Source organism: Oncorhynchus nerka, unplaced genomic scaffold (genome assembly GCF_034236695.1).
Source record: "Oncorhynchus nerka isolate Pitt River unplaced genomic scaffold, Oner_Uvic_2.0 unplaced_scaffold_1___fragment_2___debris, whole genome shotgun sequence".
NCBI lineage: Eukaryota > Metazoa > Chordata > Actinopteri > Salmoniformes > Salmonidae > Oncorhynchus > Oncorhynchus nerka.
Window position 1 is genome coordinate 110,218 of NW_027040482.1, and position 26,283 is coordinate 136,500.

At 44.7% G+C, this 26,283-nt stretch overlaps 2 protein-coding genes and 1 pseudogene across 10 annotated transcripts in view; 2 read left to right on the forward strand and 1 right to left on the reverse strand.

The window, feature by feature from the left end:
• LOC115140087 (smoothelin-like) overlaps positions 1 to 4,867 on the forward strand; it is an 80,164-nt gene extending 75,297 nt beyond the window's left edge. For 4 of the 6 annotated variants that reach the window (XM_029678161.2, XM_029678160.2, XM_029678158.2 and 1 more), the window contains one exon: positions 2,303 to 4,867. In XM_029678161.2, the coding sequence (XP_029534021.1) occupies positions 2,303 to 2,462 (160 nt within the window). In that variant the 3' untranslated portion in view covers positions 2,463 to 4,867. Of the gene's footprint in view, positions 1 to 525; positions 707 to 2,302 lie in introns of all 6 variants that reach the window. The other 2 variants (XM_029678159.2, XM_029678163.2) reach the window with 1 other exon arrangement.
• A 153-nt stretch (positions 4,868 to 5,020) lies between these two features.
• LOC115140090 (selenoprotein M-like) lies at positions 5,021 to 9,136 on the reverse strand (annotated as a pseudogene).
• The window catches only part of LOC115140089 (inositol polyphosphate 5-phosphatase K-like), a 46,966-nt gene continuing 26,975 nt past the window's right edge, over positions 6,293 to 26,283 (forward strand). The window contains exons 1-2 of one of the 4 annotated variants that reach the window (XM_065017029.1): positions 6,507 to 6,595; positions 13,214 to 13,289. Coding sequence is in view for 1 of the 4 variants with exons in the window: in XM_065017028.1 (XP_064873100.1) it covers positions 6,520 to 6,595 (76 nt within the window). In the remaining 3 variants the exon portion in view is untranslated. Of the gene's footprint in view, positions 6,596 to 7,189; positions 7,338 to 13,213; positions 13,290 to 16,007; positions 16,537 to 26,283 lie in introns of those variants that run through there. The other 3 variants (XM_065017030.1, XM_065017028.1, XM_065017031.1) reach the window with 3 other exon arrangements.

Sequence of the window (26,283 nt, forward strand, 5' to 3'; positions counted from 1 at the left end):
TTCACCCTGTGGTCCATGTCTTTGTGATTGTAGAATTCTTGTTGTTTTTTCCTTGTCTCTTGTTTTTGTACTGGACAAAACAAAACCAATGTTCTATGGTTGATGTCCCTATACCCCCATGTCCAAGTCTTTTGTCTCAGTGCACAGAACAAACAAAACGGCGCCTGACGCTTCATTTTGCATTTTGTGTCTGCGTGTGTACTCGCCCATATGTGTCACGTTGTTCATGAAGCACGTCAACTCCTGAATATGTCTGTCGACACAGACAATGTAATGTTATGGTTTGTTTTTGTCTTTTCTCTCTCCCTCTCCACACCCTGGGTATTCCTCTTGTTTGGCTGCTCACTGCTTCTCTCTCTCTCATCCTCCTTCTTTCCTTCTGTCTCCTTCTTTCCTTCTGTCTGTTGACTTATATCTGTACCTTCTCGCTATATATTTTCTGCACTTTTTCTGTCTCTCTCTCTTCCTCCCTCTTCTTTCTCATACCCTCTCTCCCCCTGCTCCCTCTCCGGGGTGCGGGTGCAGGAAGCTGGCTGATTGTCCCGAGCTGTTGGACGTGGAGGACATGGTGCGGATGCGTGAGCCGGATTGGAAGTGTGTGTACACGTACCTGCAGGAGTTCTACAGGGGACTGGTGACCAAGGGCCTGGTTAAAACCAAAAACTCTTCCTAGAGTCACACCCCTAGGACCCCAAATGCACTCATGGTGAGAGAGGGAACAGGCCCACGGAGGAACCTCACGCTGGTGCTGGGGGTTTATGGAGTGGGATTGGTGTGAGTGGGAGATTCTCAATTGGGGAAAAGTCCATCCTTTACTCGACTCCTCCGTCCTCCTCCCGGCCGTCACCCGGAAACCGATAAGTAGTCGCCATGTGTAGGAGAGTTTAAATGTTTTAATAGGTGAAGGGAGGAGTTTAATCAGCTCCTAGATTGCCTCCTCCGGCAGAGGGTACCGAAGTGTTTCTTGCACGGAAGAGTTTTGAAATCTACCTCATCCCCTTGAATCAGCCGTTTGCTCAGAGGAGAAAAGCATGCATACATTTAAAAACGAAAAGCTACTTATATCTATAAACATTTATTTTTAGCACTTTACACATGTATTTTGGGATTCCTCTGCTGTAAACTTAATCTTCCTGATGACGAGCTAGTCGAGGAGTCATTTCATACAAGCACATTGGTTTCTTCTCCTCGACTCCTATTCTCGAATACCTTTGACCTTTTTCAACAGGAGAGGATCGAGGACAGGATGCGAGGAATTGAGAAAACCCAATTGAGATTCTCCCTGTGTGTGGGTGTAGGAGTTAATGTTGTGAATGGCAGGATCAACAACAGTTCCACTGGTTATTCATATTATGAGGAGAACAGTGAGTTATCCATTAATATAAACATGATCATTAACCTACAGGAAGTCATATGAAGTGGTAGGAAGTGTTGGAGTGTGTCATGGTAGAGGTCAGAGTGCAGTTTTCTCCATCCTGTGAGCCTGGTGCTGGGGTCCAGAGGCCCAAACATGGACTGTGAGTGTGTGACTGCACTCGGAGCCAGGCTCCAGCCAGGCAAAGGGCCAACCATCAGCACATCCACACTTTAAAAGGAGCTGCCACAACACTGGAGTGGAAACAGAGATTGGAAACAAAGTGGAGAGGAAAAAGAAATGTCAGACCTGTGGTGTGTGAAACATGTGTATCATCTCCTCTCATTTAGTGACTTCAGAATAGTTTTCTACTTAAAGCCTGGTCAGTTTATAACAGCCATCGCTGAATTTAGCTCTTCAGAATCTAAAACATTAAAGGGGAAACTTAAGAGTTTTACAGTGTTGACATTTGTCTCTCTTTGAGGGGCTAGGTTACCATCTGCTGTTTTAGTAGTCGTGCTCACTCGGTCTCCCACCTTGCAGCTGTTTCCCAGAGCTCTTGCTCCCCTGCTCTCCCAGCTGGGCAGCTCGCACTGTTTTAACAGTCAGTCAGCTGCAGTACTGTCAGTGATGAGTAGTTTGTAAAGTGTGCCACCCTGTGGTTATATGCATGCATTGCACATAGATTATTTTGTTTAGCTAATGGCAGAATGTTTGGAATGGTCTTTGTACATCTCCTAAATGTATGCCTATAATGCTTTTTTGAAACTAATTCTTTGTTGAGGAGCTCCCTCGTGTCTGGTTAGTTTGGGTGGATAAAAAAGCTGTTATGAGAGCAGTTTGTGGAGAGAACATTTTATCCTTACCATCACTCTGTATATCTTTCTCCATCTCCCCACCGCTCCCTCTCTCCCTTTCTCTGTCTCACCGTATGTCTCCGTCCCCTAGGGAATGTGCCAACTGTATGCCCCTGTTGGAGGTAGAGGACATGATGATCATGGGGAGGAAGCCTGACTCCAAGTGTGTGTTCACCTATGTGCAGTCACTGGTCAATCACCTGCGCAGGCACGAGATGAAACTCGCCAAACTCCAGGCCACCAACCTCTGATCTGCTCACTGTGCATCTTCCCCCATCGCACCCCTCTCCTGAGCCCTGGTCCTGAACACCACCCATGTCCCAAAAGACAGCAGCCCCGACTCTGAGTGAGGGGTGTTACTGATTTGCACATCTCTGATGGCCAACAGGGTGGGGAGTGTGTAGGTGTTGGCATCCATCTTATGATTATCTTTGTTGATGGTGGTGGCATGCCAGACAGATAAATTCCCTTCATCTGAACACATTTGTTTAGGCTGTGCGAACCTTCCCGTCTTAATAGAGCATCTTTAAGCTTTAATTGATATTTTATACTGATATTTAGTTGTACAGCCTATCAGTCATAAGGCAGTTCTATACATGGTTTGGAAGTCTGAAGATTTAGCACCAACAAAACCCTACATTAAATGTACATGAGATAGGAATTTTACTGTATTCCCTCACCCACATAAATGCCTACATTTTTTTAGTTTTCTGTGACAATTGCAAGATGTTACTCAAGCTGTTGGCGATGATGAAGAAAAAAAATATGATATGAGGCATTGTTAATATTCCTTCAGTCCCCACTCTGGTACTGTTAAAGGTGTTACTAAATCTGCTAAACACATCTATTTGAATTGTTTTAAATAGTGCTTGGTATGGAGGGATGTTCATTATTATTTGGTGGGTCCTTATATTTATCCTATTACACACACGTACAAGTATTTATTAATACGCATGTGTGAATTAGATTATTTTTTGCATATCACAACTCTCCCTGAGACATCCTCAAGAAAGTGGGATCGTGGCCAGGGTCTGGACCCTAGACCAATTAGGATTAAATGCCTTGCTCAAAGGATCAGACAGATTTTTCACCTTGTTGGCTCGAGGATTTGAACTACCGACCTTTCGGTTACAAACCCAACACTCTAACCCAGGGATGGGCAACTCTAGTCCTCAGGGGCCGGAGTGGTGTCACTTTTTCTCCATCCCTATCAAACACAGCTCATTAAACTAACTGCATTCTATACTGAAGATCATGATTAGTTGATTATTGGAGTCAGGTGTGTTTGCTGAAGCAAAAGTGTGAAACCAATCAGGCTCCCAAGGAATGGAGTTGTCCATCCTTACTCTAACCACTAAGCTAGCTGCCGCCCGATGTTATTCAGTAGCTGGCATTATGAAATTGGCAGATCCGTCTATGCAGCACTAACATAGCAGGTGTAAAGAAACGCCTGAGAAGGTTCTACAGAAACCAGAATAATCTGGTTCAGGCTTTGTCTCTTCTCTGCTTATCCCCTGAAAACCGTATGCTTCCAGGTTCTGCCGACCAACTGAAGGTGATGCAAAACCGATATCTGAATCTACAACTGAGGTTGAAGCCAGACTAGGTTGTGATTGTAGTTGTGAAACTATAATTGTGTATTTACACCACTCAGAATATTTACATAATTTTGGTCTGGAGAAACACCAGTGTTGAAAAGTAGGTTCCAAGTTCCTCTCAGACAGGTAAAATCACACATTGGTGTTTCTAGATTATCACACCTTTTCTCCTTGTCCTTGCCGCTGTTCGCTACATTGGGGTCAAAAAAAAGTCTTGGCATGGGGTTGTCACATTCACACTGCCAGCATCAACCCACCCAGCAAACACATAGAAACACACAGCTCTTTAATTATGCTTGGGTAACATTTATGTTGGTGGTCATACCATATGCTTTGAAGTTTTGTTTCATGAGTCCATCTATGAAAATGTTTGTACAGGCTATAGGTTATGGTAATGTCAGTATTTTTGGGCTCCCGAGTGGCACAAGGCACTGCTTCTCAGCTCTAGAGGTATCACTACAGACCCTGATTCGATTCCAGGCTGTATCACAACCAGCCGTGATTGGGAGTCCCATAGGGCAGCGCACAATTGGCCCAGCGTTGTCCGGGTTTAGCCGTCATTATAAATAAGAATTTGTTCTTAACTGACGTGCTTCTACACCTGCATTGCTTGCTGTTTGGGGTTTTAGGCTGGGTTTCTGTACAGCACTTTGAGATATCAGCTGATGTACGAAGGGCTATATAAATACATTTGATTTGACTTGCCTGGTTAAATAAACATTTGAATATGAAAAGGTTTGTTAGAGGCCAACCAATCAAATGTATTTATAAAGCCCTTCTTACATCAACTGACGTACAGAAAACCAGCCTAAAACCCCAAACAGCAAGCAATGCAGGTGTAGAAGCACGGTGGCTAGGAATAACTCCCTAGAAAGGCCGGAACCTAGAGGAACCAGCCAGCTTCCCTTCTCTAAATTCTTGGGCCCAATGAAAGCTGGCTTTCAGCTCAGTTTATTATGACAGACAGGAGAATATTAATGATAAAGGCTGAATGTACTTTATTGCCCATGTATATTTTCTGAATTCTAGCTAAATAAAAATGTTTTATGGTTTCTTTATTGTTGGTTTTAGAACTGGTTTTGATTTATTTCACTAATTGAGACTAGAGAAATGTACTAAATCTAAATGTTGTCACGTTTCGTAAACAGGTGTCGACTAACAATGAAATGCTTACTTATGGGTCCTTTTCCAACAATGCAGAGTTAAGAAAATATGGTTACGACAATTTAATATTCCGCAACCAGAAAGTTTCCACAAACTAGTTAATCCTGTACATACATGCTTGGACACATTCATTGTGGTGTACAGAAACATTGAATTGACTGTCAATTAACAATTAAACCAATTTAAGAAACAGTGTGTCTTTTACTCTTAACACTTTTTTTCCTGTGTGTGTGCGCGCAATGGGAGTTTGATTTTAAGATGGACATTCTACAAATGGGACATCATACAAAAATATTGAAAGTTAAACTTTTTGTTTTACAATTGTCATCTCATCACTTGAATCCCCTTGTGTGCCTAAGCCCTACCCACCAGGACACGTTGCATCGGCCCCAAGCCAATCAGGAGATTTTACAGCCAGGGGCGTCATTCAGTTCCACAGCGGACAGGAAGTCATTAGACACACGAGAGAGATTATCAGAGGAGAGACCCCTTAAGACACTTGACACAGTGGTAAATCATACACATCACCTGAAATAAATGGACAAACGGAAGATAAATTGTGTAACCTTTTCTGATGCTACAGAGAGACAGTTACCCCAAGTGCTGAACCAGGATCTGCTTGTCCCGTGTTCTGATCCCAAATAATTATGTTATGAGCTACAGAAACAAACTGGTCATGGACCAACACTGGAGGAGAGTAACCCTGTCTGTCCAGGTCCACACAGACTGCAGACTCTTTACTGCTGTGAGGATTACAGGTCAGAGTGCTTGGCCTCTGCGTCAGAATCTGAGGAAGCGTTGTCTGCAGAGGCTGAAGAGGAGGGGGTTGCTTTGAAGGGGCTGTCCTTGGCGGGGGAGAAGCGGAACTCCTCTGGGACCTGGTCCTCAGGCTGAGCCTTCTTGTAGAAGCCCAACTTCTCCAGCAGCTCGTTGATCTCAGAGCGGGTCATGTCAGACAGGGCAATCCGCTGAACAGGGCATATACATTTAGGTGAGATGCCTATCCTCACAAGAGCTCTCTATTCTTCCACAAGCTGTAGCATGCACAGATGAGTTTGTCATACAATTTATTTGCAGTAGTAGGCCCACCCTTTACATGCATGCATCTCTAGATAAGTAAGCCTGCAACATTTATGACCAATCTTTCATTAACCATTATAGTGCACTAGTGAGAGCCTAGAGTAAATCATTAACACCAGAGATGTATTAAAGGTACAGTAAAACGTCTGTTTCAGCAGCTCACTTACGTCCAGCTCTTCGTAGTAGTGGTTGAGGAGGACAAGCTCGGGGTCAGCCCCAGGGATGTGCTTCATTACCAGGTTATGGCTGGGATGGTATGAGTCAAGGGTTACAAACAGAGTCAAACAAGGAAATGCAATGCAAACCCAGTTGAGGGGTGTCTGACACTTCAGGCCAGGACAACTTCCTTCACGCACCAGTGCTGTCTGTCATCACACCAGCTAGTGAGGAAGTATGGTCATGTACAGCTTGGACTTTGTGCTCCAGCCTCCATACATGACAGGGAAATGCATGAAGCACTTCAGTTATGAGATCACTTCAGGAAAGTCTTACATGCTGGAGCTGTGACTGCTTCAGGACAGAAAGCTATCTGCAGGGTAAAGGTATGGCTTTCTTTATGGCTATCAGCATATATATATATATATATATATATATATTAGGCTTCTGTCTGCAGAAATAGCTTTCAATTACTTGGTCAGATGACGAGTACAAATGTGTAGTAAGTTTAGCTGCTGTGTAACTTTGTTTTCGTTACTACATTTGGTAGCGCTTAACATCAAAGGGGCAGTTGCTACATTCATTTTTGGACTTATAAATCAATTATATATCCACCATCAATTATATGTCCACCATTGATTCTTGAAGAATATAACTTAAATAAATTGGCTTAGTTCAACTGTCGTACCCCATCAGAACCCAAAATCGAAGCTTGTTTTAATACAATGTTTGTAAACAAACACTGTTTAGCCTCAAAACATGGTTAAAACTATAATTTTGATATCATGGATGGTCAATGGAGGGTACATTTGATTGGTTACAGTTCTCTAGCCCCATCCCTCAGCTTTTTACCAGAACAGTGGTGAGGTTACCTCTTATTGTTTCAAATACGGATTGGCCCCTTACATAGTTTATAAAACAGTAAGGCTGTTAATGATTTATTCTGAGATGGTTAAATCAGTTAAACATTGTCAACCAGTGCATGGCTTCCACATCACGGCAGAGGACCTACCTACCACACATCGGCTATCACAACTCTGCACGTCTGCCATCACCAAAATGAAAGGATACTAAAGAGGAATGTCCTGGGTCACAAAGGCTTTGACCTGAGGGGTTGAAGAGTTGATGGTTAGTGTAACTCTGCTTTGTTGGGCAGGCAGTGATATTTCTGAGCATTTCATCAATTGCAAATTAGCAATAATACTGTACATATACAGAGAGGACTGTTAATAACAATAGGCCTACTTAAGCGCTTACCTCTCTCAGCCTGTTCAGCTGTCATCCACCGCAAGACTGAGAAAAAGATTAAGCAGGATAGTGGTTATAAATCCCACCAGGACAGGAGCAGGGCAGTGGGTGACTGACTGGGTATGATTCAGACCCAGGTGGTCCTCCTGACCCATTAGTACTGTAGGAGTCAGGACTATCACCAGATAAAGGGACTTATCGCACCATCTGGGCACAAGTGAAGCACTCACTGTCTGAAAAACACGTTGCCTCTTGTTGAGATACCATAGGCCTATACTATATTGTAGGCCCTATGCAAGAAAGAGTTCCAACTGGCGGCCACGGATGGTTGAGCAAAAAATAAGCAATTTTATTTTCATTGTTGGACATAAAGGACTAAATCAGCTCCAAGTGATTTTAATTTGGGAAATCTGTTCCCAAGTATTCCCACGCATTATAGAGAGACATGATCGTCGTATACAATGTAAGAAAGGTTTCTAATTATTGTTAGTGAAATATATCTGTTTGGGCTTCTTGCGGTCAATTTGCAGTCTACATATTATTTGTAATTATGTTATGGACCCCCAACCATCTGCTCAAGAAAAAAAGCCTTGGCTGAATCTAGTTGCTGATCCCTGCCCTATGTAATGATATTTTGTTTAGCCCATGGGAGAGGGATGTGATTTGCACATCCATGGGTACATAGATATGTGGCCAAGCTTACAGCTCTGCTCTGAAATGCATTACTACCTGCTGATAGGTAGATATCCCACAGGTAAATGCCAACTTGACAACACATTTTTCACTCAAATATCCTGGCAGGTGTGATGCACCCTGGATGATATGTTCTCACAATGAGAAGAATGTCTGAAAAGGACATTGTTAGTCCACTGTAATTTGAGGTCTCATCTTGCAGCCACGTTGACGTAATTCACTGGCATTCTATTGTAACACAGAATGATTACAGAGAATAGCCTATAATTTAGTCCTATAAATGCCCATGAGTCTCAACCCATTAGAATAGTATAATGTGCAGTGGAATCACTATTGAAATTAATGTTATTTACCAAAATGTTTGATCAAAAGCCAATAACATGGATAGACACCCATAGGAGCAGATGCGAGGAGGGTTTAAACTTTTCATTCATTCATTCATTTTCCTCCTCCCAAAAACCTACGCATGCGCACATAGGACAACAGTTAAGCTACCCAATATTTCCCTCAAAACGAATCAAAATGTATTGAGCTATACGTGTATCCAATAATACCAAAACATGATCCATAATTATATCGACACATATGTTTATAAAAGCCTGCTTCTTATTCATTATTGTTATCTTAGGCTACTTGAAGTGGCTTTGTTTACGAATCTATTTGCAATTGCGTTAATATTCTTACTCAAGCCTACCTCCACCTTCGCTTTTGCGAGACCATCCAGTTTCTTCAGATCTACATCATAGGCCGACACACAGTTAAGGAAGCTGACGAGAAAGAAGAACCACATAATTTCCTCTGATTGCAGCACGTTGGGGAGATTCATGCTTTAGAGCAGACGGTCTTGGTCGTTCGTGTCGCTCACCTAATTCTGCAAACCTATCGTTACTTACAGTAGGCTATACTTGAATAGCAAGATGTAGCAGGCTAGCTGCGGTGATGTTCAACTATGTCATCTCCGGACCCTATGCCACGTCAAACGCTTTTCTGCTGCCTTTGGAGAGGGCGGGGGAATGAACGAACTACTTCTTAAAGGCGCAATCTGTAATAGTTTCTGCTGTTAAATTGTTCAATTAATGATTGCCATACGGCTGGCTAGGCTAAAATATATACCTATAATTTTCAAGAATATCAATTTAGCAATTGTCGAACAGTTTCCCCATTCCTCATTTTTACAAACAAAAGTGTCAGGGTCAGACTGTTGAAATTACTGATTGTACCTTAAAACAGAAGCTCGTTGGTAGATAAACAAGGTAGAGCTGGAAAACAGCCACCTCGGGTTGCACTGCACTGTGGCTACACTGCATGTGCCCTGGGATGAATTAGAAGAATGTGTTTCGCTAAATATGATCTTGACGTTTTCATTTTAGGTCATTGATTTGATTGATAAAGTTATTGATATTTGTTTCTATTATTAGACTACATTCTGATGATGTATTAATAACACAGCTACATCAGTAAACATGATCCATCTATAATACTAGTATTACGGTATTATACAAGTATTTCTAATACAATATCACAACATTATTATGGTAATTAACTCAGTGATTGTAGACGATAAAGTAGACTAGCATTCCTCAGAGGAAACAGCTGTGTAGACTAACTGCTTTTTGGTCTACTTTGTGACAGAACCTTTTTGACAGTTTATCTAATTTAGTGTCAGGACCATATAATTAGGAATTAGAATACTTAACAAACTGAATAGGATCTCTATGGTCAGGACACTGTCAAACAATCCTAATTCTAAATAATAAATGGTCTGACACAGGGAAATTTGTGCCCTTTAAATCTGCAGGTACATGGCTAAATCCTTTATTTGGTCAGCCCTGAGGGAGGCAGTCAGACCCGTAAAGAATGTCCAATCGCAAGGGGAGGGGGCGAGTTTCATGCAGTGACTTATTTCAGTACCCATGGCAACTAAGAGTATGTGAGCGGAGCAGAGAAAGGAGCGGAACGTGCCCAATTTGATTGAAGCGTTGATCGAGATTCCCAAAGGCTGGAGTCTCGGTCTTCTCACCCGCTCCAATTTCGCTCCAGTTGCGCTCACTTCACGAGCTCAGGGCATGCCGGCCCCAGCATGCATTTGTAGTCTACTTGTGTGCTGCTATAGCCCCTTGCTCTAGCTATTGTCATGGAGTTCGCTAAATATTTCCATAAAGAAATTGCTAAAACACACAGGTGCTAAATCAAGGTGACTAACAAAGATGAGGACCAAGAGCAAGAGAGGGAGTGCCGTGATGTAGTGCCCAGAACTAAAGAATCATTGTGGAATCTGAAAAGACACATATCCCAAAGGCATGATGGTGTACTTACTCCGTGCACATGCTAAAATAAATTAACTAGGCGGGTAGATCACTAAGTGTGTCATTGTAGCAAAGTATTTATAATCTAAACATATAATATATTAAACGTTTCGTTCATTTTCGATCTATTATCTATACAATAGGCCATAATTGATTTGGCCCAATAGGCCACGTTCAAGGAGCTTTCCGTTTTGATTGGGTTACTTTGCCTAAAAACCTTTAGGCCTATACATATTTTGTTTTTAAAATGCATCTCTGCCAAGAGTGGCCAAAAGGGTGTCCCAGTGGCTCTTGTTTCTAAGTGGATTCAAAAGCACTAATAAGTCATTATTAGTTTAATTTGCATTTAATTATAAGTAAGGCGCAATTTATAGACTATAATGATTTAATACAACGAAATGTTGTTTGATTGCTGTACGCTTTATGTCCCCACCAGCCTATTGTGTCGCACTCACAAATGATTCACAATTTATTTATTTGTAGGCTATAGCCTTGAAATAATATAGCCTAAATCATTTTATCCTGATCTATTCATGTTTATATGCTGTTTAATATGACATATAGGGTACTAGGAGGTAACTAGCCGCCTGGGATAACTGCTCCCCCCCCTGTAATTCTCATTAAGACCACAAGATGTCACCAAATTATTTGCCCAACACTTTCCCTGGCTGCTCGTGCTCAACAACAAAATTCCTCTGTGTGATCACAACTTTTGGAGATATTTTAAAATGATTTTATGGTAAATTTATGGTAAATGATTTTATGGTAAATGAATACGGGTAAACAGAGGCTGTTGCGGCGATGACGCAAAAAATGAATGCATTCAGTTATACAATTGACTAGGTATCCCCCCCTGTCCCTGTCCCTTTCTTGTTTTTAATCTGCCAGAGAAGCACTACACCTGGTGGAGAGATGCTGTACGACATAGAATTAATTGCATTATGCTTGCTGTACATTAAGTCATGACACGTCACAATTTAAAGTACAGCGTCAGAGGGGTCCGTTTTTTCAACTTTTCTCTAATATTTTTGGGCCATTACCATGTCAATCAACGCTTGAGTAGAAACATAGTTCACACCCCAGATTTTGATGCCAACACAGCTGGGGTAACTAGCCCCCATGGGTAACTGGCCACTGGGGGCTAGTTACCCCTTCATGGTTATGAATGTGTTTCTCCATGACATTTAGACAATGACTAGCCTGGTTAGTGCTAGTTTATGCTAACTTGCTAGCTAGCAACTTCACTAGCAGTAAATGCTAGCCATCTAGCTAGTTAGCATAAGCTGATAGGAGGGCTAGCTAGCAACATTACTACCAGATCGTCTGAGGTAAAATACATTAAAAAAGATAACGTAACTTAATTGCAGTTGTAAATGTTTCCACTAGTGCCTGATAGCTTTACAGTTAATGCTACTTTTTAGCCTTTTAGGTATTTCACACAGCATTTTATGTCATATAGCTAGATGGCTAGCTACATTTTCAAGAGACAGCTTTTCAGTTGGCATCTCTCCCGCTGTTTTTAGTCACAGCTGGGGGCTGGATTAGGAGTGAGTAGTGCAGAAGGGGGGGCACATGAGTTGTGCTCCAATTTTACTGAGTTATGAGTTGTTGTTATTAAATGTTATATTCCAACGTTATTTCATGTTATTAGTTATATTCCATTATTTTATTAATTAAAAACAACTATTGAAAACCTTTTGCTCCTGAATGTCATTTTAAAGTGCTGGGATTTAAAATCTTGCATTATTCAAATCATATTTGGTACAAGTGTAAATAATGGATTGTATGGAAAAAGAACAACAAAGAGAGAACAAGGGAAATTAATGTGCAGGTGAGATAAAAAGAGGGACTTTACATCAAATCTCCTCATAGTACAGATATTAATAGTAACATGTGTGACACCATTTCCCCCCATATTTTATTAAAATAATTCAAATAAGACAACTAGGCTTAGCTTAGTATTACTTACTAAAGCATTTCTAAATAAAACAGATTCATTTGATTTTAACACACTTGTGTGAAACCCTACAGTATGCCATAATCTTCTACGGGGTAACTGGCACCCCCGTGTGTGTTACCTCGGTACTTTAAAAAAAATCCCCTTTTCTAAAAACAACATTTCATGAAATAACAAAAAAAGTGTAAACTGTAGCCATTTATTTCCCTTTATAGTTTATTTGCCTACGCATGACATTCATCCACATACCATGTTTTTTCCAAGCGTTGCTTTTTTGTGTCAGCAGTTAGACATTGTTCTTAGGGGGTGGCTAGTTACCCCGTAGTACCCTAGCCTATTTGAAATTATGTTTGCTTCTTACATTCACTTTTTCATGTTAATTAAAATCATTTTCATTCAAATCCGTATGGTTTGGTTTGAGTACTTAAAAACCAATTGGTAGGTCCAGGTAGTCACAAAAATAGATGGGTGTCGGTTAAATTTAGATTTTAATGAATGGAGCGAATTTGGAGCAGCAGTTTTTTTCCTGTGATTGCGGAGTGGTTTTAGTGGAGCAGCAGGAAAAGACATGGAGCGCCGCACCTAACCACTAAACTCTGCTCATATGCTCTGATGGCAACATAGGCTTTTGGTTCCAACATTTTAGCATTGTTGCTGAGGTTTTTCCTTTTGCAATGGCAGTCATGCCAGTGTTGGGCTCTTAGTGTTGGGCTCTATGTTGTCATAAGATGGCGTTATTGTCGCATGCTGTGGTTGAGAGCGAGATTGGTTCACTGAAACTGTGTTTGTTCTAATTTTAGGAAAGGACAACCACAGGAGATTGGTGGCACATTAATTGGGGAAGACGGGCTCGTGGTAACAGCTGAAGCGGAAAAGGTGGAATGATCTCAAATACATCAATCACATGGTTTCCATCAATTTAATGCCATTCCATCTGCTCCGTTCTAGCCATTATTATGAGCAGGCCTCCCCTCAACAGCCTCCACTGAGGTCAACACATATTTTCATCACAAGATCCTTGTTAACTGTAGACACTATTTCAAACAAACAAGTACTATGTGGAACTGACCCAGACCCATTCCCATCCACAACAATCAGTGGGGGAATTTCACTATCATTTGAAGTTTTACACTGTCATTCAGGAGGTCATACAGTAGGTCCAAAATGGGCTACAGGAACCCTGGGATGTTGCTTAGGTAACTTTGGTGCTGTCAATCACAGCTTCAGAATGAGCCATCTACCCAAGGAGGATGTTTGTCAGGTACATACAATGATATGAGATTTGTCACGGTTGGGGGTCGACACTCCGGTGGTTGGTCACTTGAGGGTCTTGAGTTTTGTTTACCTGGTTTGTCAGGTAACGTGGGTATAGCCGAAGCTACCCCAGTTGCTTTCCATCTGATTCCTTGTTTGCTCGTTGTCCGGTTTAGGTGTGAGACTTGGATAAGTAATAAGAACTGTTTCCGGGTATAAGTACTCAAGTTGCCTCTAGATTCTCTACCTTTGGTAACTTATATATATAGCTGGTCTGGTTCGACCAGGGCGTCCCTCTCCTTCCTCTGTAGGAGACTATTATAAATTAACCCCTTTGTAATAACTGTACTCAACGAGTCTTAGTTATAGTTTAGCATATCGCTTAACAATTAAGCGTCAAAATGCACATTTATTTGTATTCAATCATCAAGCATCAACACAGCAATTCACATACACTTTTTATCCAGTAACAATAAATTCCTAACTTAACCCTATATCAGTTTATAACGTGTCTACATGCAAGTATATTTACCAGGTCGGTAGAGTAGAGCGTATAAGCCGGCTTGGTCAGAGGTCTTTCTGAATTTAGGTATCAACTATGTCTCTTTGTAGGAACCCTATCGCTTATACTATAGTGAGTAGTATTACCAACAATTCCCCAATCCAAAATTCTTGAACTGAGATTGAAACAATATTTGTTCAGTACTCGCTATTCCGCTCAGTGGAGACCGTGTCAGGGTCTATTTTGTGAGGTATTACAATCACAGGTTTACCAAGTAGATTTGAGTTCAGAATTGGTTCAGTAATAACCGATCTCACTTACCCAGTAAAGCCGTAATAGGTAGTCCCAATTGGTGCTCTAAGAGAATTGGCTAGGTTGCAGTGCAGTAGCTCTGTCTGTAGATTTGATCACACTTTGCTTCTGACTCTCAGCCCCTTATATACAATTGCATTTTACTCTTTAACATGTTCAACATGTGATTGAGACACACAATTGTATCTAAGGCAAGCCACATTTTGTCCATGTGGTTTAGGACATACAAGTTATTTTATCATAAACCAAGTTCCGACATGAGCTCTACCCATTCTTTGTCATCTACCACAACCTCCCCATGCTTCACAGTAGGTATGGTGTTCTTTGGATGCAACTCAGCATTCTTTGTCCTCCAAACACGACGAGTTGAGTTTTTACCAAAAAGTTATATTTTGGTTTCATCTGACCATATGACCAATTGCTCCCACAGTTGATTTCTTCAAACTAAGCTGCTTACCTATTGCAGATTCAGTCTTCCCAGCCTGGTGCAGGTCTACAATTTTGTTTCTGGTGTCCTTTGACAGCTCTTTGGTCTTGGCCATAGTGGAGTTTGGAGTGTGACTGTTTGAGGTTGTGGACAGGTGTCTTTTATACTGATAACAAGTTCAAACAGGTGCCATTAATACAGGCAACGAGTGGAGGACAGAGGAGCCTCTTAAAGAAGAAGTTACAGGTCTGTGAGAGCCAGAAATCTTGCTTGTTTGTAGGTGACCAAATACTTATTTTCCACCAAAATTTGCAAATAAATTCATTAAAAAGCCTACAATATGATTTTCTGGATTTTTCCCCCTCATTTTGTCTGTCATAGTTGAAGTGTACCTATGATGAAAATTACAGGCCTCTCTCATCTTTTTAAGTGGGAGAACTTGCACAATTGGTGGCTGACTAAATACTTTTTTGCCCCACTGTACATACAGATATTGGGTAAACCTTTTAATGAATGTGACTAGGATACTGCCTCTGGTAGCCTAACTGAGAAACCCTTAGAAACACAAGTAGTGGACCATTGATAAATAATAGGCCACATCAGACAGTATAAACCTAGGATGACTACTGAAGTAACAATATAACTTTTAAATGTGGAGGGGCGCGCTCCCCTGGAGTCGGTGAAGGGATGCAGGTGTATTGTGCGCCTATAGCTTTTACGGCCCATGTACACTAGGGGGCGGCACCGCACGATGAAACACTGCTTCCCATTAGGTAGGTAGCCTATACAGGCGCCTGTGCGGGTATAGCATAGCTAGGGCACCCATGGCACGGATAGGACTGATTGTAATAAATGGTCAATAAGAAGTATTGAGGCACATTTATTCTACTGTCAATGTTCATGAAATATTGGAAAGCCGCGCAAAGATGCACGTTCCACCTCGCCAAATTGCGCGACATTGAGCAACCTTCACAGTTCCATTTCTGTAAATGGCCAGTCCACAAATCTAACCACTGTGCGGCGGTAAAGCTCCAATATATATAGTCTACTGTAGGCTGTCTGCTCGCTGACATTGACAGTGTGGTCGAGGCGTAACTACTCATCATCAAAAGAACGTTGTGTATTCATAGAGTGGACGTTCGCGTACAGAACCGGACGAATGGGTGTTCACAATTTGAAGGGTATAGGCTACCAAACAGTCCAAGACACGTCGGTTTAATCGACGCAGCATTTGCATTCGCCGTGAAAAGGTTGTTTTATCATTCAGAAGCTAATAAGCGCAACGGGTGAATATGAATGTACGCCTCGTTTGTTTATGAAATGTATCTTCCTCCGGTGAACCTGAAAGCTCGAAGCACTTCACTTGGCAGCGTACATGTCCTCCACTCTGACATCGCCAGTGTGGAACACGCTTGGATGCCGATAGTTATATTTGAAGAACAGGCAGGTCTGATATTATAAAAGTATCGTAACAGGGAAAAGCTATTTAAACCTCATCCTCTGACAAGCCTTAAACACAACCTCATCCTCAGGAGAGGTAGGCGCCGAACAAGCATCAGACTATACTCAACTAACCAAGTCTTCATTCGGCGTCTGACAACATTTCATCTCTAATCTTTACTGAACAGGTGATGTAGTTATGTAATAACATATTAACTACTGTACTTATTGTAAAGACATTTCGTTGCATGACGCTGCCAATGTAAGCGACCTGAGCGCAACACTGAATCGAATCCTGATCATAATTTCTGATGATTTTATGTATTTAATCTGGTGTCCTTTGATTGTCACAGAGTTATTACATTGAAAAAACATGATCACAACAAGCAGTCAAAACAAAAGCTTGCCCACTTGGTGGTGACATGCAATCTGAACAAACCCTGTCAGCGTTCTTGTTTACATAATCAAATCAAATGTATTTATAAAGCCCTTCTTACACCAGCTGATTATCAGTTTGACTTGTCTTACTCAGAAAAGCAGTGCAAAGCACCATGGGTTGTTGGTACAAATCATGTTATGCTAATATGAGTTGTATGTATTATAGTGCTCCCATTGTATTTAACCATATGCCACTGTATGAAAGCATGGCATCCATCCATACTCTGCTTCTCTATCATGTTACATTTAGCTCTGATTGAGTTACAGTCTCAGGAAGGGAAGAGAGGGGTTGGGGTTCAGATACAGGAATATAACCACTGAACACATGTGGGTAGATGAAAAGCCAGTAAGTAGTTTGCAGAGTGATTGTATCATAATGAAAACCTCCTAGGGCATTGTTATGTCGAGTGGAAAACTCATTTGTGCACCTAGACTGGTGTTCCCCCATGCATCAGCGTTTGTATACATTTATACTCATTAACATGGCGTAACTCTTTTGATTGAAATAGGCACTAAACCCATATTCTGGTCATTATTTACGATCATGTTGTCACACACATTCAATGATGAAGACACACAGATGCCCTCTCTCTATCATTATCTCTTTAACACACACAAACACACATGCTCTGAGATAAGATCTGAGACTGAGACACCAAATTAAACCAACCTTTTTTCTCTCAGAATGGCCTTAAAATAGGAGCAGAATTAGGCCACACAAGCGACTGGCTTCATTCAGTCATTGGTTGATTGGATTCCTGAATAGATCCATTTACACATTTACATCTCTTCAGTCAGTCACTTAATTTAAAACATTAGTACCAATGGATGTTGTATACACAAGTTAACTTGCCAAGATATCTGTGATATGCTAAAGCACATAAGACTGAAGATATGACCTCATCTCAGAATGGCTTTTTTTCATTCAGTTTGGTCTATATGGTCATTTCAACTATAGATTTTAGTTGGACATTTTTCCTCTCTGACAGAAAAACACATTGCAAACCCTGGTTATTGCAATTCTATTAGTTTGGCCTATGCCCTCTGTCATGATAAACTGGTGAACTCACAGAAATGTTTCACATTAGATGGATACAAAAATAAGTATTGACAACAGATTGATGTAGTTTCCTGCAGACATAAGGTTAGTTTTGATGCTAAAAAATGGATACATTCACTATATTTTGAAGTGGTAATAACCCATGTATATGTCATTGATACATGTGTTGTTATAAGAGCATCATTTTTTATATATATATCATAACTTCACAAAGGCATCTGCAATTCAAATAATCTATTTGCATTTCTATACCATGAATATGGTTATTGTACTGGATCTTATTGCTCTCAGACGTTTACACCCCTAGTGTCTCTTATCATCAGCCTGTTCGACTCCTTGGCTGGGTCCCTGAAGCTCCTGCCAATAGCTCTCAATCCTACAGGCCTCTCATGGTCTCATTCTGAAGCTCACAGACTGAACAACCCTCAGAAGATAGCGACTTAGGCAAAGAGTATTTTTTTCCGTTTGCCTAAAGAGAAAGGGATTCATTATTTGAGTGTGTCCTAATTTCTGTTAAAACAGAACCCAAAGTATCTCCTGAGTGGGACAGTGGTCTAAGGCCTAAAGGCTGTGCCACTAGAGATCCTGGTTCGAGTCCAGGCTCTGTCGCAGCAGGCTGTGACCGGGAGACCCATGGGGCGGCCCACAATTGGCCCAGCGTCGTCTGGGTTAGGGGAGGGTTTGGCCGGCAGGGAAGTTACTGTCCCATTGCGCACCAACGACTGCTGTGGCGGTCGCCAGGTGTACGGTGCTTCCTCTGACACATTGGTGCGGCTGGCTTCTGGGTTAAGTGGGCGTTGTGTCAAGAAGCAGTGCAGTGTGTCTGTGCTCTCGACCTTCGCTTCTCTCCAGCGGGAGTTGCAGCGATGGAACATGACTGTAACTACCAATTGGATACCACAAAATTGGGGAGAAAAAGGGGTAGAATAATAAATCATGTTTAAAAAAAAAATTATAACCCAAAATATTGTACACCCATGCAATCATGCTCCTGTAACCACAGGCCCACCGGTTAAATTGTAGGCTGTTGGTCCCACAGTTCAGTGTCGAGATTATGAAGTCACCCCTCTTCGCACTCATCCACTCACACAAACCCAAAAGCATGTTGTGTTGTCGCATCCTCTGGCAAGGTCTTTTGAAGGGATTTCACATTTCTCATTAAAAAGATAGCAGCGGGCAGGACGGAACACTTAGGTATTTAATTGACTTTGCTTTGAGATTGCATAAGCCTTTAAATCGTCCAGATCCACGGGGCCTGTCTAATGTTCCAGTCATCCAAGCACAGCCGCCTTGTGTTCTGCCTCTACTGATTCTCCTTAATGACTGGAGCCCTTTTTTTCTATGTTGTTACTTTCTGTACAATTTGTTGGATTCCGTCAGGTTACTGGCTCAGACATGGTGCCTCAGACATGCTGCCTCAGACATGCTGCCTCAGACATGGTGCCTCAGACATGGTGCCTCAGACATGCTGCCTCAGACATGGTGCCTCAGACATGGTGCCTCAGACATGGTGCCTCAGACATGCTGCCTCAGACATGGTGCCTCAGACATGGTGCCTCAGACATGCTGCCTCAGACATGGTGCCTCAGACATGCTGCCTCAGACATGGTGCCTCAGACATGGTGCCTCAGACATGGTGCCTCAGACATGCTGCCTCAGACATGGTGCCTCAGACATGGTGCCTCAGACATGGTGCCTCAGACATGCTGCCTCAGACATGGTGCCTCAGACATGGTGCCTCAGACATGGTGCCTCAGACATGGTGCCTCAGACATGCTGCCTCAGACATGGTGCCTCAGACATGGTGCCTCAGACATGGTGCCTCAGACATGCTGCCTCAGACATGGTGCCTCAGACATGCTGCCTCTGCAGAGAGATAGTCGCCAAATCTTATTACCCAGACGTGAATTGTCCTTCACTGTTAACATCATAAGGAAAGTCTTCTACTACCCTGTTCAGCCAAAGTATACCAGCTTCTCAAAGCCACCTGAGGAGGGTTTCATCCATCGCTGTTATAGAATACCTACTCACTTTCACTTTACAGTCATGTGGAATAATGTTGGTTCAGGACTGCATGCAGTGGTTCTATAGTAGTTAGACTAGTTAAGTGAGATCGGTAGGGCCTGCGGTCTTGTGACAAAGGTTGATACACTGTTTCCATGACGAGGTGATCCTTTGTATTTGAGGTTTCTGGAAACCGAGGTTCAGGATGTGGGGCTGGTGGGTGGGGGGGATTTCTTCTGGGTCCCAGTTGCTCTAGGACCTTAAAGAGGTCTGTCTACAATTGTGGCAGCAGCAGGACATAATTTGTATCCCTGTGAGGAGGGACATGTGGCCCTGGAGCGCGGCAGAGCAAATCAGCACGCTCTTCAGCTGTAATTTAAACCATTAACATGGAAGATGTGGGCTGAATGTGATCAGTCTTAACAATGCTGCCAGAGTCATTGACTTTAATGAAAATCTGCAGAGTGTAACGCTCCGTGTGTCGTGGGTGTGGAGTCAGACGCAGGAAACAGAGAATGCAATGCTGTGCTCTTTAATGCACAAACGCACCACAGGGTGCTCACAACCAAACGGCCCCAAACACGGGGGACGAAAATAGTACAACTGAAATACACGACCAGGAACAAACACGTTCCTCTACTACAGAACCGAAGGTCACAATAATTAATCCCGCACAAAAAACAGGCGGGCCGGCTGTCTAATAAAGTCCAACTAATCATTCACAAACAGGTGCTACCAATAAACATACAAGGAGGGGGAGGAAAGACAATCAGTGGCAGCTAATAGGCCGGTGACGACGACCGCCGAGCGCCACCCGACCGGGAAGGGAAGCCACCCTCGGTCGGATTCGTGACAGTACCCCACCCCTGACGCGCGGCTCCCACAGCGCCACCGACACCGGCCGCGAGGTCGCCCCGGAGGACGAGGTGCAGGGCGATCCGGATGGAGGCGATGGTAATCCCTCAACATTGATGGATCCAAGATGTCCCCCACCGGTATCCAGCACCTCTCCTCCGGACCGTACCCCTCCCAGTCCACGAGGTACTGCAGACCCCTCACCCGGCACCTCACTGTCCTGCAGGGGACCAGCTACCACCGGCCTGAGGAGAGACACATGAAACGAGGGGTTAATACGATAATAGGAAGGGAGTTGTAATCGATAACACACCTCGTTTATTCTCCTCAGGACTTTAAAGGGCCCTACACACTGCGGACCCAGCTTCCGGCAGGGCAAGTGGAGGGGCAGGTTTTGGGTCGAGAGCCAGACCCTGTCCCCCGGTACAAACACGGGGGCCTCACTGCGGTGGCGGTCAGCACTCCTCTCCTGCCGTCCACTCGCTTGTTGGAGAGATTCCTGGATGGCCCTCCAGGTCTCCTTGGAGCGCTGTACCCATTCCTCCACCGACAGGAGCTTCGGTCTGGCTCGGATGCCATGGTTCCAGGACCGGCTGGCACCCCAACACACACTGAAAAGGGGACACGTTAGTAGAGGAGTGGCGTAGTGAGTTCTGGGTCATTTCAGCCCAGGGAATGTATCGTGCCCACTCCCGTGGCCGATCCTGGCAATGCGACCGCAGAAACCTACCCACCTCCTGGTTCACTCTCTCCACCTGCCCATTACTCTCAGGGTCATAACCGGAGGTCAGGCTGACAGAGACCCCCAAACGTTCCATGAATGCCCTCCATACTCGGGACGTGAATTGGGGGCCCCGATCAGAAACGATGTCCTCCGGCACCCCGTAGTGCCGAAAGACATGGGTGAATAACGCCTCCGCAGTCTGTAGGGCTGTAGGGATACCGGGCAACGGGAGGAAACGGCAGGACTTAGAGAACCGATCCACAATCACTAGAACCGTGGTGTTCCCCTGAGACGGCGGAAGATCGGTCAGGAAATCTACGGATCGATGTGACCATGGCCGTTGTGGAACGGGGAGGGGTTGTAACTTCCCTCTAGGAAGGTGCCTAGGAGCCTTACTCTGGGCGCACACTGAACAGGAGGAGACATAGGACGTGAGCCCACCGAATCAGTTGGTCCCGAACACCAAGCGGCACGTATTTTTGCCCCGCCGGACACTGAGGAGGCGCGGGTTCCGCCCGTAACGCCCGCTCGATGTCAGAGTCCACCTCCCATACCACTGGTGCTACCAGCTTTGAGGCGGGAAGGATGGGAGTAGGTTCGGTGGACCCATCCTCCGTGTCGTAAAGGCGGGACAGTGCGTCAGCCTTTACGTTCTGGGAGCCTGGTCTATAAGACAATGTAAACCGGAACCGGGTGAAGAATATGGCCCACCTTGCCTGACGTGGGTTAAGTCTCCTAGGTGCCCGAATATACTCCAGATTCTGGTGGTCGGTCCAGATGAGAAAGGGGTGCTTAGCCCCCTCAAGCCAGTGTCTCCACACCTTCAGAGCTCTCACCACCGCTAGCAACTCCCGGTCCCCCACATCATAGTTACGCTCCGCTGGGCTGAGCTTCCTTGAGAAGAAAGCGCAGGGGCGGAGTTGTGGTGGCGTACCCGAGCACTGTGATAGCACGGCACCCACCCCAGCCTCGGACACGTCCACCTCCACTATGAATGCTAGAGAGGGGTCCGGATGCGCCAACACGGGTGCATCAGTGAACAGCGCCTTCAACTTGTTGAAAGTTCCGTCCGCCTCTGCTGACCACTGTAACCGCACCGGGCCCCCCTTCAGCAGTGAGGTAATGGGAGCCGCTATCTGGCCAAAACCCCAGATAAACCTCCGGTAGTAGTTGGCAAAACCCAAAAACCGCTGCACCTCTTTTACCGTGGTCGGAGTCGGCCAATTACGCACGGCCCTAATGTGGTCACCCTCCATCACCACCCCCGAGGTGGAAATGCGATAACCCAGAAAGGAGACGGTTCGTTTAGAGAACACGCATTTCTCAGCCTTGACGTATAGGTCATGCTCCAGCAGTCTACCAAGCACCTTGCGTACCAGAGACACATGCGCGGTGTGAGTGGCCGAGTAGATCAGAATGTCATCGATATAAACAACCACTCCCTGCCCGCACAGGTCCCTGAGAATCTCGTCTACAAAGGATTGGAAGACAGCTGGAGCATTCGTTAACCCATACGGCATGACAAGGTAATCATAGTGGCCCAATGTGGTACTAAATGCGGTTTTCCACTCGTCTCCCTTCCGAATACGCACCAGACTATACACGCTCCTGAGATCCAGTTTTGTGAAGAACTGCGCTCCGTGAAATGATTCCACCGCCGTAGCGATGAGAGGTAGGGGGTAACTATACCCCACTGTGATGGCGTTTAGACCTCTATAATCAATACACGGATGCAAACCTCCCTCCTTTTTCTTCACAAAAAAGAAACTCGAGGAGACGGGTGAGATGGAGGGCCGAATGTACCCCTGTCCCAGCGACTCCGTGACATATGTCTCCATCGCCAACGTCTCCTCCTGGGACAATGGGTACACGTGACTCTTGGGAAGCGCAGCGTTTACCTGGAGATCTATCGTACAATCCCTTCCCGGTCGATAAGGTGGTAATTTAGTCGCCAAATCGGCATACTCGGGGGGGAATGCACACCGTGGAACCCTGGTCTGGACTCTCCACCGACGTGGCACCGATGGAAACTCCCAAACACCTTCCAGAACACTCCTCTGACCACCCCTGGAGAACCCCCTGTCTCCACGAAATTTTTGGATTGTGCCGGGCCAGCCAGGGAATCCCTAGCACCACTGGAAACGCAGGCGAATCAATAATATAAAGACTGATACGCTCCCTATGATTCCCCTGCGTCACCATGTCCAGTGGGACCGTGGTCTCCCTGACCATCCCTGACCCTAATGGCCGGCTATCTAGGGAGTGCACGGGAAAAGGAGAATCTATCGGCACCAGCGGAACCCCTAATTTAAGTGCCATAAAGTTCCCAGCTGCGCCTGAATCGACTAGCGCCCTATGCTGGGAAGAAGGGACAAAATGAAGGAAAAAGGTTAAGACAAACATGTGGCCAACAGGGGGTTCTGGGTGAGTTTGATGCTGACTCACCTGGGGTGATCGAGAAGCGTTCCGCCTGCCATCTCTACTCCCAGACGGACCCCCCCAGCACCAATCGGCCGTGTGTCCTCTCCGACCAGGGAAGGCCTCCTCCTCCGGTACCCCTCGGCACAGCCCCTCCCAACTCCATCGGAATGGGAGCGGAGGGGCTGGGTGGTGGAACACACAGGACCCTCTCCGAACGCCCGCGGGCAGCCAGCAGATTGTCCAGTCGAATGGACATGTCAATCAGCTCATCCAGGGAAAGAGCGGTGTCCCGACACGCTAACTCCCTGCTCCCGGAGACTACACCTGTAGTGGTCAATAAGGGCCCTGTCGTTCCACCCAGATCCTGCTGCCATGGTCCGGAACTCCAGCACGTAATCCTGGGCGCTCCTCCTCTCCTGCCTGAGATGAAATAGTCGTTCTCCCACCGCTCGGCCGTCTGGAGGGTGATCAAACACGGCACGGAAGCGGCGGGAAAACTCTGGGTAGTGCTCCCGCGCTGAGTCTGGGCCATTCCAGACTGCGTTCGCCCACTCCAGAGCACGACCCGTGAGGCAGGAGATGAGGACACTCACACTCTCTGCTCCCGAGGGAGTGGGTCTGACGGTGGCCAGGTATAGCTCCAGTTGGAGTAAAAAACCCTGGCAACCTGCCGCCGCTCCATCATAAGCCCTCGGGAGCGTCAGACGGAGGGTGCTGGAGTCAGGAGATGGGGAGTCCGGAGCCGGGGGTGCCGAAGGTGGAGAGAGGAGACCACTCCTCTCCCATCAGTCCATTCTCTCCATCACTTGATCCATCGCCGATCCGATCCGATGGAGGACGGTGGTGTGGTGGAGAACCCGTTCCTCCATCGATGGGAGAGGGTTGGCTGCTGCTCCTGCTGACTCCATTCAATTTAGGTGCGGGATTCTGTAACGCTCCGGGTGTCGTGGGTGTGGAGTCAGACACAGGAAACAGAGAATGCAATGCTGTGCTCTTTAATGCACAAACGCACCACAGGGTGCTCACAACCAAATGGCCCCAAACAAGAATAGTACAACTGAAATACACGACCAGGAACAAACACGTTCCTCTACTACAGAACCGAAGGTCACAATAATTAATCACGCACAAAAAACAGGCGGGCCGGCTGTCTAATAAAGCCCAACTAATGACTCACTAACAGGTGCTAACAATAAACATACAAGGAGGGGGAGGAAAGACAATCAGTGGCAGCTAAGAGGCCGGTGACGACGACCGCCGAGCGCCACCCGACCGGGAAGGGAAGCCACCCTCGGTCGGACTCGTGACACAGAGAAGACCACCACTGTTCAGGATATCATCTACATTGTTTTGGTTTATGTTATGATAGGCTACATCAGAACGCATATAGGAAATATTAAGAATAACCTTGAATAGAATGAAATACAGTATCTGAGCATGAAGCTTTGGTTATGACTGGTATTGTAGGTGCCATTTGTTTTTGCTATTTTTCTACAGCCTATATACTTCTGTTTCTACTTTTTAGAGCTGTATGTATTATTGTGTGTTTGCTGTAAGGACTGCCTCTCTTTTGCTCCTACCGTCCCTCTTGCTCTCTCAGGGGGGTGCATGTAAACATCATGACAGATTTGCTATTATCAAATCATTCCGCTATTTCTCCCTGTAGAACGTGTTTGCAATGAGAAGTGGTTGCTGTCAGTCAGTGTAGTCTGTCTATTCAGGCCCATGTGTAGTTCTCAGGGAAGACATGTAGCTACAGTAGATAGATAACCTTGTCCTGCTCATAATATAGTGTGCACTCTCCTTTCCCTTACACTAGCAGTTGTTAGTCAGTCAGTGTGTTTCCTTTTACCTAAACAATGATCTTATTATAATATTTTCCTGCTTTTTGTATTGCTCACTACCAGTCCTACTACCTCCTCTATCCTCCCTTTCTAGTTATCCAGTAATTCTGTCCAGACCTCATCCCCCCATCACTCCATTGGCTGCTGATACTGTAGTTATCTCTAGCTGTATGTGACAGCGGCCATCGGGACTGTGACACGTTGACGTCACAGATAGCGACTGTGAGGGGGTTGGCTGAGAGGCACAATACAAGTGCACAGCACCAGTGTCACCTCAGAGTGTAGGGAGATAGAGAGGCAGAGAGTGAGCGTAGCCATCATTTTAGGTGTAGAATTAGATAGACAGGCAGAGTTAAATAGAGTGAATAGAAAATTACAGGGAAGAGGCAAAATATAGGAGAATAAATGAGAGAGGAACAGTGTGTGTGAGATGGAGACGAACAATGGCGGGAAAGGCTAAGGAGACGATGGAGAGAAAAAGGAGATAAGGAGTGGAAGTGAAGGGGATTATGTCATGGAGAATGAGATAAAACCAGAGAGAGACAATGTGTACAAATAGGAAAGGAACAAACATGATATAGGCTACTGT